General features: G+C 40.9%; 1 protein-coding gene across 1 annotated transcript; it reads right to left on the reverse strand.

The window, feature by feature from the left end:
* Positions 1-4,680: 4,680 nt before the first annotated feature.
* On the reverse strand, positions 4,681-11,752 carry LOC112265933 (myelin and lymphocyte protein-like). Its single transcript, XM_024443456.2, has 4 exons — positions 11,561-11,752; positions 9,986-10,153; positions 8,738-8,860; positions 4,681-5,359 (listed from the first exon to the last, which is right to left on the reverse strand). Exons 1-4 carry the CDS (start codon positions 11,648-11,650, stop codon positions 5,285-5,287), a joined length of 456 nt encoding a protein of 151 aa, XP_024299224.2. The 5' UTR covers positions 11,651-11,752; the 3' UTR covers positions 4,681-5,284.
* Between the last annotated feature and the right edge of the window lie 781 nt (positions 11,753-12,533).

Consider the following 12,533-nt stretch of genomic DNA (forward strand, 5'->3'; position numbering starts at 1 on the left):
GATATATATATTTTTTTAGACCAGAGGAAAGAGTGCCTCCTCCTGGCCCCCCAACACCACTTCCAGCAGCATCTGGTCTCCCATCCAGGAACTGACCAGGACCAACCCTGCTTAGCTTCAGAAGCAAGCCAGCAGTGGTATGCAGAGAGAGAGCTAGTTATCAAACCAGTCCAAAGACCACTCAGAGACACCAATACTCCTTAGCCGGCCCACAAGAATGGAATGGTCTAATGTATCAAGAGCATTGGCCAAGTCAATCAAAATAGCAGCATTACTGAGAACAACATTACTTAGAATCAAGGGTAATGGTGACATCATTGAGGACCTTTAACATTGCAGTGACACCTGAGCGGAAACCAGATTTGCGTACCAGAGAGAATACTATAGACATCAAGAAAGCCATTGGGGCTAGTCATTGTAAGTTCAGAGTCACTCGCCCAAACAGCGTGTGTGTGCTAGAGGCAAGTGAAAGCTCGGGACAGAAGGGGGAGTGTGTAGTACCAGACATGTGGAGACAGGACAGGGCAGACGGTGAACAGATCGCCAGGTGGAATCCAAGCAGCAGTGCAGCAGGCAACGGCAGTAGATGTCACACCAACTTGGGAGAAGCTTTTATTTCTGGAGGCAGATTTCTTGTAGAAAATGCCAGTGGATGATCTCTGAACAGCAGGAGGGGGCATCAAATAAATGTTTTTTATCAGATCAAACACTACTTACTCAGTTCCAGGTTGGATGGTGTCCTCAGGTCTCTGCTGTTTGTTTGTTAGAGCACCCTCTGTATAGCTTAGAGAAAAGGAAACCTTGGTAGCAACAATCTCTCCGGTTAATTTTGGCCAAAATTAGGTTGTAGGTTTGGAGTTTTGATCTGGAATGAAGAACATGCTGTGGAGGGTAGCATCCTGCATACGTCCCTGCCGAAAAATCTAAGTTTATTATAACTCCAAATCTATCCTTTTGTAAAAAAAAATTAAAAAAATGTGAGAGCTCACAATGCAGCTGTCTCTCTCTCTCTCTCTCTAATATATATAAGCAATTAATATTTAATTACAAGCTCTACAATAACTGAAAACCCTGGGTCCAAGTTCATTTCTGATATTGCCAAACTGTGTGCAATAATGAATTACAATGGTATCACTGGGGCAACATTCTCATTTAGGGTTGATATACACTACATGACCAAAGTATGTGGACACCTGCTCGTCAAACATCTCATTCCAAAATGATGGGCATTCATATGGAGTTGGTCCCCCCTTTGCTGCTTTAACAGCCTCCATTCTTCTGGGAGGCTTTCCACTACAGCCACAAGAGCATTAGTGAGGTTGGGCACTGATGTTGGGTGATTAGGCCTGGCTTGCAGTCAGCGATCCAATTCATCCCAAAGGTGTTCGATGGGGTTGTGGTAAGAGTTATGTGCGCCCAATCAAGTTCTTCCACACCGATCGCAACAAACCATTTCTGTATGGACCTGGCTTTGTGCACAGGGGCATAGTCTTGCTGAAAGTTGGAAGCACTGAAATGTCTAGAATGTCATTGTATGCTGTAACTTCAAGATTTCCCTTCACTGGAACTAAGGGGCCTAGCCCAAACCATGAAAAACAGCCCCAGACCATTATTCCTCCTCTGCCAAACTTTACAGTTGGCGTTCTCCTGGCATCCACCAAACCCAGATTCGTCTGTCGGACTGCCAGATGGTCAAGCGTGATTCATCACTCCAGAGAAAGCTTTTCCACTGCTCCAGGCCAATGGCGGTAAGCTTTACACCACTCCAGCTGACGCTTGGTATTGCGCATGGTGATCTTAGGCTTGTGTGCGGCTGCTCGGCCATGGAAACCCATTTCATGAAGCTCCCGACGAACAGTTCTTGTGCTGATGTTGCTTCCAGAGACAATTTGAAACTTGGTAGTGAGTGTTGCAACTGAGGACCGACGATTTTAACATGCTAGGCGCTTCAGCATTCTACAGTCCAGTTCTGTGAGCTTGTGTGGCCTACCACTTCGCGGCTGAGCCATTGTTGCTCCTAGACATCCAGTTCACATTAAGAACACTTACAGATGACCGCAGCAGCTCCAGCAGGGCAGAAATTTGAGGAACTGACTTGTTGGAAAGATGGCATCCTATTACAGTGCTACTTTGAAAGTCACTGGGCTCTTCAGTAAGGCAATTCCACTGCCAATATTTGTCTATGAAGATTGCATGGCTGTGTGCTCGATTTAATATCCCTGTCAGCAACTGGTGTCGCTGAAACAGTCATATCCACTAATGGAAGGGGTGTCCACATACTTTTGTATATATATTACATCTCATCAAAGGATAAAATACAGCTGTCAGATGTTGCGCCTCAGGACTCTCACCGAATGACAGTGTGAGACGGTACATCTGAAACTGGGAGGGGAGGGTACATTTGTATTCATGTGGCGTTACATCACAGCAGATGACATCGCACAAATGGCCGTGCTCATGTAGTTCATCATCAGTCGCCCACTGGCGCAAACCACTGTAGCCTATCTACTGACTCTCTGGACACCAAATATATTTTGGGAATAGCTGGTGGTTTGTTTCCAGTGCCGGAAGGAGTCGATAAATCATACATTTTTGGGAGGGGAGCACAGAGCATATTCTTTTCAAATGCATCTGTTTCAAAATGTGACTGTACTGACATGTTCATTGTAGCCTTTCAGGACTTTTAATTCTCTAATTTGTCTTTTGTTTTTGAGGCTTTGGTGCATTCTTGACCTGAATGACCTCTAAAGTAACAAATATAATTGGAAGAGTAGAATCTGTTTACATTTCTCTATAAACATTTGTTTTTAACCAAAATAATTAGCAAATTAACAATTAAGTCAAATGTTACACTGGCATCCATTCAATCTCTCCCTTTACAAAGCTTGTGGAAGTGGGGGCTATATACAGTATGTAAACATAACTCTGTATTGTTTTTGTCAAACTGCTTTGCTTTATCTTGGCCAGGTTACAGTTGTAAATTAGAACTTGTTCTCAACTGGCCTACCTGATTAAATAAAGGTGAAATAAATTAAATAAAAATGTGTGTGGCTTAATGTGCTTATTCGCCTAATCCCAAAGTTCTCCTCGGAGTCTGTTTTTTCATGTAATGTGGATGGGCTAACACATGGTGGTGCTTGAGTGTTATTTTACAAGATTTAACATAGCAATAATGACATTTCATGATGACAGATGAAGCAATGCCTTGTGTGTGGTTCACTTGCAGTACAATACGTGATTATTAATTTAAATACTGTTTTCCATTGTATTTCACAATTTCTAGTCCTCTGACACACTTTATGTAAATTAACCTGCCTGTATCATATGGATAAAATAAATTCATGAGTCATAAACGGATGGAATTATTAAATCTAGTAGCAATGGTTACACATTTTCATTGTTTTTCACAATTTCTAGTTCTCTGGTTCACTGTATGTAAGTGAACCTGTGTGTTTCATGGGCATACAATCAGTAAAGTCAAAATTTCAGCCAAATAGCAATGCTAATTCATGGCAACAGCATGAGTCATGGTGTATAATATGAACAAGTCATATGGAGATTTTAATTTCCTTAACCTCTGATGGGAGTAGTTACTGCCCACTCAAAAATGTGTGTGTGCTTGTGTATCTGTGTGTGTGTGTGTGTGTGTGTGTGTCATGCTTGTTCAAATGGGTCCTAATGACGTGTGTACCAGCCACCCTGCCGCTGGCCTAACTTTATTTACGCCCTCTGCCAGGGCATTCAGATTCAGGTTCTTCTGGTTTCATACTAGAGCCGGCCATGAGTCACCCCGCCTTCTTACAGAAAGATACTGATCCCCACCTGATTGTATCTAGACTAAAACACTACTTAGCACCTATTCTTGTTCCACAGCCACTTGTCTTTGACACAATAGTGTTACAAGATTTGCAAGCAACGCTGGACAACACCTTTGATGTTCGTGTACACAATGTCATTTAACAAGTCCCAGGTTCAAAAATTCAAAATAAAATCCTATGTGTTAACCTTCATCGGTGGGCGTATGTCACACTTTGAAATCCAATATGTTACACTACCGTAGTAAATGTCACCAAATGATATTGCTGATGTAATATGTTTGTGAATCATGTTATTCTATCTTAGGTAATGACACCTGTCTCACTCTGACTGCATATACCAGTGCCTTGCAGTGGGAAACAGTACTAGGTGGTGTGGTGTACCTGTTATTAGAAATGGGGAGGACCAGAGAGATAAGATTGTTAAGAGAGATAAGAATGCACCTGATACGTGTGATGCACAATACAACAAAAACATCACTGCGATATACAGGTTAAAGCACATTTTATGTCCCAGAGAACCATGACCCTTTTGTTAGGTCCTCTGACTTGACAAAAAGGGATTCTCAGGGGAAAATGAGATTACAATGAAGCTACGTTCTTGATTCACCTAACACTGTACCTGATGAAAAATGTATAAGTGTCAATACCAGACATCCCCCGTGGCTTGAAATGGAACCCTGTTGGAGGTGAAACACGACCCTAATTTGTTGTTAACAGCTGTCAACTCCGAAACTAAAGATAGACCAAACAATAAAATGGGTAACCAGTCTATGAGGCTACAAACACTTTGGGTCATTGAAAAGAGCTAGCTATATTAAAGACAATTAGCCATTATCACTAATGTGTCCTACTGTAGGCTTACAATGTTTCATAACACCTTTATTAGAACGTAACAGTACGTGGATCCATCAAGATCAACATTTTACAGAAATGCTATCAGTGTCAAAGCATATAAAAAGCAAACAAACATTTCATTACATTTTACATTTCTGGTTTGTTCAATAAAATGTGGTAGATTCATTGAAAAAAATATAAAGGTAAAAAAATGGTAAAATAAAAAATGTTGTAACTGTAATAATTGACTTAGTAGCCCATCATTACTTTTTAATTATAGGTTTGCTTTCGTATGGTTAGTCCTCCAAGAGGGATCTGGTTCTGCATCCCAATTCTCTACCCGTCTACCCTAAGTGTGCATATGTTCACTTCCCTTCATGGATTTAAAAAGAAAGGACATGATGGCCATTCCCTCTAGTCTAAACCATGCTTAAACCAATCATTTGCTTTTGAATATGTAGGGGGGAGTGCACACTTTAGGAGAATGATAGAGAATTGGGATGCAGAACAGGTAGATTTCTTCTTTACCTCAGGGTATAGGCCATGCAGTACAGTACACCACAGCCCTCCATGGTTTCAAATGGTAGATTTAAGACCTCCTCTTTGACTGAGGCCTTTAGCATCGTTCTAGTTTAGAAGGACTTCCACCTGATGGCTGAAAAGATGGTGTGGATGAAGTAGAGGAGTGTGGCCACGTAAGAGAACACCTGGGAGAGTAAGAACATATAATCAACAACAACCGGGGGTGACATTGAACAGATAAAGATATTCAACTGGGACTCAAACTCTGGTCCAGTGACTGTCAACCCAACACCTTAGCTGTTAGGCAAAGAGATCTGAACTCCTTGACAAGGTCAGTAGGTGTTTGATTGAAATCGCAACAATATCTTCCACCTTTGGATGGGTAACAAACACAATGAATAGGCACAAGTTTGGGGAACTCAGTACATAATCTAGCCTACTGTTAGACAGTTGAACGCCCACAATCCCTACGAATAAGAAAGAGTACCAAAATGAGTTCAAGCAGAAACGGAGTGCACAATTACTCCAATTTAGGAGTGCACAATTATAGTTAAAGTAATATTTATGTAACAGGAATTTATTCTGTGGTCGAAGCTGTAACTAATTAAAGAGGATGAAATCCTTTCAATCATTCCTTTTACTTTGGGATTGAGACCCCCTAATGCATTGAGTGTACAAAACATTAAGACCACCTGCTCTTTCCATGACATCGACTGACCAGGTGAAAGCTATGATCCTTCATTGATGTCACTTGTTAAATCCACTTCAAATCAGTGTAGATGAAGGGGAGGAGACAGGTAAAGAAGGATTTTTAAGCCTAGAGACAACTGAGACAAAACGGCTCACTGGTTTGTGTCAAGAACTGCAACACTGCTGGTTTTTTCACGCTCAACAGTTTCCCGTCCACCATCCAAAGGACATGCAGCCAACTTGACACAATTGTGGGAAGCATTGGAGTCAACATGGGCCAGCATTCCTGTGGAACACTTTCGACACCTTGTAGTGTCCACGCCCCGATGAATTGAGGCTGTTCTGGGGGCAAATAGGGTGGTGCTACTCAATATTAGGAAGGTGTTCTTAATGTTTTGTCCACTTAGTGTCCATAACGAATGGTGTGGATTACGGACTCAACTCGAACCCAGACCCCTTTTGAGTCGTGAAAACATCGGACAAACTATGATTTAGGGACATAACTCGTTTTCAGGAGTCAAATGAATCCACCCCACATGCCATCCGTTGTGGAGATCCAGCTATATTCCTCAAACTAATATGCATAGTGGAAAAATAAGCACAGAATAAAACCTTGAAAATACATGGTGCTTTTTACCCATTCATTTTGGATTGAGGCATGTAGCTGGATCTACTGAACAGATGGCCTGGGAGTCTGGGACCAGTGGTGTAGTGCTGCGAGAGCACAGGGGACCAGTGCTCCCTCACTTTTTTTGATTTGAGAATACAGAGAGCTGGTAAATCTATTTCTGGGAAATGTATTCTGATAAATTCTATTTAATTACCAATAAAACTGTTATTCAATAGTTTCATGTAAACCAAATAAATATGTATAGCAGCCTAGAGGTAGCTAAATGGTGGTTTCTTCCCTGTCTTCTCTCTGGCGGTGGCGAGAATGATGAGGAACTGTAGGATACAGTCTGTGCACTGGAGAGGCCCATCGGAGGCTTGACCACTTTAAAAACAAATCTGCACCTCGGCTGAGTGTGAGAGGGGGTTCAGCCACATGAACCTTATCATCACACCAAATTCATTGTGTATCTGCCTTGATGTTCACAAAACTCCATGTACCACCTCTTGTGCAGTGGAACCTAGAACAATATGTGACTACTTGGTTACGGCGACACAGTTCTGCCGAGGACACATAAACCAGAGTGGCCACCGCTAAGCCCAAGCAGCTTGGCCCTCTCTGGAAGTTGCTGTAGCCCTGCTTGGGATATTTTGCCTATTGGTTGAGACGCAGGCCCCATTCTAGCTTGGGACAGTATGTCAAGGTGGGCACTTGGAAATTGGGCCAAGTTGGAGGTAATAATGCATTTAGTTTATAGTTTATTGAGATGCATGAATACACCAAAACAAAGGCTTGATTAATGGCTGTTTTGAAACAGATGTCCTGCAATTCTACAGAGTAATGATTTATGTTCACTACTTGGTCAATTGATTTGATAACATGTTAATCTATGCAAATTATATGAATTGATAGCTCACCTCTTTTCTTTTATTCTGTTATAGGGTATATTGTAACCATGTGTTAAAGTTAATCAAATCAAAGTTTATTTATGATACAGCGTAGTGTAAGCGACACAAAACAATTAAATGCTTCCTCGCAACAAAAGCTTTCCTCGCAAGCAGTGCAATGATATTAAGCTATATGTATTTACATTAGGCTATAGCTTACAAATAGCTATACCATGTAGTCATAGGCCTATTAGGATTTACTTTAAATTATTGTATCCTTCAACACCACAAGTTGGTTCAACTTCTTTAACATCATTGTGTGATCCTGGCATTTTTTTATGTTACAGCTTTAATCTAAAATGGATTAAATCAATTTAAAAAAAATCCTCATCAAGCTACACACAATACCCCTTAATGGCAAAGCAAAAACAGGTTTTTAGAAATTTCAACAACAAAAACAAACAGAAATCGCTTATTTACATAAGTATTCAGATTCTCTGCTATGAGACTCGGAATTGAGCGGAATTGCATCCTGTTTCCATTGATCATCCTTGAGATGGTTCTTCAACTTGATTGGACATAATTTGGAAAGGCACACACCTGTCTATATAAGGTCCCACAGTTGACAGTGTGTGTCAAAGCAAAAACCAAGCCATGGGGTCGAAGGAATTGTCCGTCCGAGAGAGGATTGTGTTCAGGCACAGACCTGGGGAAGGTACCAAAGCATTGAAGGTCCCCAAGAACACAGCGGCCTCCATTCTTAAATGGAAGAACTACCAGGATTCCTACAACTGGCCACCCTGCCAAACTGAGAAATCGAGTGTGAAGGGCCTTGGTCGGGGAGGTGACCAAGATCCCGATAGTCACTCTGACTCACAGAGCTCCAGTGTTCCTCTGTGGAGATGGGAGAACCTTCCAGAATGACAACCATCTCCGCAGCATTCCACCAATCAGGCCTTTATGATAGAGTGGTCTGATGAAAACAAGACCTGAATGCCAAGTCTGGAGGAAACCTGGCACCATCCCTACATTGAAGCATGGTGGTAGCAGCATCATGCTGTGGGGATGTTTTTCAGCAGCAGGGACTGGGGAAACTAGTCAGGGGCAGGGAAACTAATGGACGATATTTGATACTAAGCTGTTTAGGAAATGTTACAGTGAGAAACACGTGAACATTTTAGATTGTTTTTGGCTTCCCTATGTATTTCCTATGATTTGCTGTTATGGCTTCCCTATGTATTTCCTATGATTTGCTGTTATGGCTTCCCTATGTATTTCCTATGATTTGCTGTTATGGCTTCCCTATGTATTTCCTATGATTTGCTGTTATGGCTTCCCTATGTATTTCCTATGATTGGCTGTTATGGAAGACTTACCACTGCAGAAATGTCAAGTCGATAGTTAAAGAGGAGTCCACTTTTCTTATCCAGGGTCACTTTGGCGAGAGCCACTGAGGCACTGAGGTAGAAGAAAGCTGCCATGCCGTGGTATGCAAAGTCCTGTGTGAGATAGAAAGGGAAGGACGAGGAAATTATTTTCACAGCGTTTGACTGGATCATGGAAAAAGATCTGGGATGAAACTTAACCAACAATGCAGTGTGACTGCTTTTTGGAGCCAGAAGATTATCTTACAGCCAAGAGCACGGGCATGGGTGACGTCTGCTTGAGCCAGCGCTACATTTATTTTCCTTAGACCAGTTTTTCCCAATCCATTTCTGGCCAGCCTCCAGGGTGTGTACATTTTAGTTCTAGTCGAGCACTAGCACACCTGATTCAACTAATCACCACGCCTTTGATTAGTTGAATCAGGTGTGTTAGTGATGGAATCTAAAATGGGTACACCCTGGGGAGTCCGCTAGGAATGGATTGGGAAACACTGCCTTATAACTTATGAGATCTAGTATTTACTGAAGAAGTACACTTATCATCAATACATACATACATACATACATACATACATACATACATACATACATACATACATACATACATACATACATACATACATACATACATACATACATACATACATACATACATACATACATACATACATACATACATATATATATATATATATTTATTATCAATGGCGATGATGACTGTTGAATATAGTGGACCTCCTCCAAAGAGAGCCGTCATAACTGGGGCGTCAGGTAGCGTAGTGGTTAGCGTTGGACTAGTAACCGAAAGTTGAGCTGACAAGGTAAAAATATGTTGTTCTGCCCCTGAACAAGGCAGTTAACCCACTGTGCCTAGGCTGACATTGAAAATAAGAATTAGTTAACTGACTTGCCTAGTAAAATAAATTTGATTTCATACTCAGTTGCTTCTGCTGCTTTTCCTTCTCTGTCTAGTATGCCAACTATCATGTAATTCTTATTAAGTACAAATACATTTTCTATTTCGACAAAGACAGGTTCCTGTCTAATTCGTTGTGAAAAGTTCCCCAGGATTGCCCCCTAAATTTGACTAGATTCTTTAAAATAAAATATACATGCTATATTACTATTTGTGTGTGTGCTCCTTGAACTTATCCTTCGTCTGGTTGGTTGATTAAAAAATTTAAAAAATCTATCCATGGTGCTTCCCCCCACATCCCCCAAAAAGCAGGAAAGACTCACAGCAGCTGCCCATCCCCCGCTGTTACGATGCACTCCGAAGGCGAACATGCACATCCAGATGAAGGTCATGGTGAAACAGAAGACGGACACGAACATCACCCAGCCCTGTGGGTTGGCGGGATCCACCAGTGTACATGCCACCAGGATCCATACCAGACCTCCAAAGACCTGAAACAATGCATTGCAGTAGAGTAAATGGTTTTAATGGTCCATTCAATTAAAATTGAAAGAAGTAAATTGTTCCACTTAATTAGACTTGCACCTATGGTAATACTCTAAACGAAATATGAATTTCAAATATTGAGAACAATATACAGCATATCCAAAAAACATGTAGGGAATCGCCTACAGTCAGGCAGGGTAAGTGGAAAAATCATGTTTGGTTGTATTTTCAGTGGAACATCAAGTGGCCTTGGTAGTAAGAGATACAATGTATTCCTACAATTATTTTGTTTCATTGGTTTTAAAATGTTGGAGTCTGCAGTTTTTTTGGGGGGGGAACTGAAATATTAAAAGGAAAACCTTTCAGATATGTGACACCCTAGAAACTAATTTGGTGCTATTAGGGAGTTTGGGGAGAAAACAAAATTGGCATTGCTGAAGCTAAAACTACACTACTGTAATAGCACTTATTCAATTGTTGTAATCAATTATATAACAGTGAAGTAAACAGATGATCATTTACCAGACCTACCTTAGAAAACCAACAGTGGCCTGCCCTTCCCTAATCTCTGACATACAATTTATGAAAGGTACAATTAGTTGTTTTTCATCAAGTCACACCCTTTCTGTTACTCCACCCTGACAAGCTCCAGCAATCAATCTGTTGCCTGGGAATGCAAAATAAGGGTGTGTGTGTGTGTCAGAATACACCTGTCTTGTTCATCAGCATGAATGTGGATACTTGGGGTGATTGTGAAATGTCTACAAACTAATACACGGACATCTTGAAATTTCACACACTTTCTACACTAGATGTGATGGTTCAGTAGAAGTACTACACATAGTCATAAGTGCAAGGCGCACGCTTCTTCTAAAAACAACCTGCATTTTACATTATATCAAATAAGTGTTTTACTGAATGATGACTTGTAGAAAATGCACACCCCATACTGTCCATACATAAAGGCTATGTTCCTCCACAAATCATAAGAGCAACGTGTGCTGAATTTACACAAGCAGCCCAATTCTTTTCATTTATTGGTCATTGGACCAATCAGATCAGCTCTGAATAAGATATCATGTGATTGGTCAAAAGATCAATTAGCTAAAAAATATATCAGAATTGTGCTGCCTGTGTAGACCCAGCCAAACATTCCTACCCACTGGCAACACTGGTTCGATCAACGTTGTTTCCACATAATTTAAATGAAATTACGGCAACGTGGAATAGACGTTGAATTTACGTCTTTGCCCAGTGGGTAGAGGAAACATTTTGTCGAAAATTGGAACACACGTAAAAAGGTTCTACAGGTGCACGACCATGGGAAGTGCGTCAATTGACGTCATTAAAATACTATTAAGTGTGTGTACAATATATATGCCTAGCAAAAACAGTAAACCCTTTTAACTCACAAGCTCCGGTAGGTAGAGAATGTCTGGAATAGTTGTGCATATTCCGAATCCACTGGGTAAATTTCCCATAGTGGCTGTAGTTGATGCCATGGTTGCTCTCCTTCGGGGTTTCGCGCACCTCAAATGTAGTAATGGTAGAACAAGTGCAGGTGCCCGTTTTAAGAGAGGTGCAAACTTGAATAACCTGCTTTCCCATCCCGATACCTAACTGTCACACCCGATCAAATAAAGACCAGTTTTGTAGTTTACCTGCACGTGAATTGTAGGCTAACCTACCCAATTAGTCATATCAATTATAGATTCAAGAAGTTTGTCTGAACTTGTAGAAGCCGCGCTATACATTTTTACAAGTTGACTCATTCGTCACACCCAACTGTTGACAAACTCACCCTCGAAGTGAACCTTTGCCAAATGAACACGAGTGAGCAACAAGTGATCAACTCCTAATTTTAAAACTCAAGATCGAAAAAATTGTTTTACAATAGATGCTTTAGTCATTGTGTGAGAATGAGGCAATTGTCCTAAAAAAAGTTGTTAAAATGCCTGATCTAATTAGTCAGTTATCCACAGAAAGACATAATTATTGCCTATAAAACGGGCAGTTCCTGAAAAACTATATTCCGTTCTATTCAGACTTTTTTTTCAGTAGAATAGAATACAATAACTTTATTTTTCTCAGAGGGATATGTGGTCCGATTAGTCTACAATTAAGATAAATTAAAGTGCAGTTTTTCAATTTTTCATGTCATAACTGCCAAAATAAAGGAAATATCAACATAGAGCGCTGGGCCACCAGAACAGCGTCAATGCGCTTGGAGGGATGCCCCATCATACTTTAACGAGAAATTCCTTTTGGTGTTTTTTTTTCGAAAACGCTGTCTCATGCACAGCTCCAGAATCTCCCATAAATGTTCAATTGGGTTGAGATCTGGTGACACACACACACACACACACTTTAAGCCCCCTGAGATCT

This window comes from Oncorhynchus tshawytscha, linkage group LG02 (genome assembly GCF_018296145.1).
Source record: "Oncorhynchus tshawytscha isolate Ot180627B linkage group LG02, Otsh_v2.0, whole genome shotgun sequence".
In the NCBI taxonomy this organism is placed as follows: Eukaryota; Metazoa; Chordata; class Actinopteri; order Salmoniformes; family Salmonidae; genus Oncorhynchus; species Oncorhynchus tshawytscha.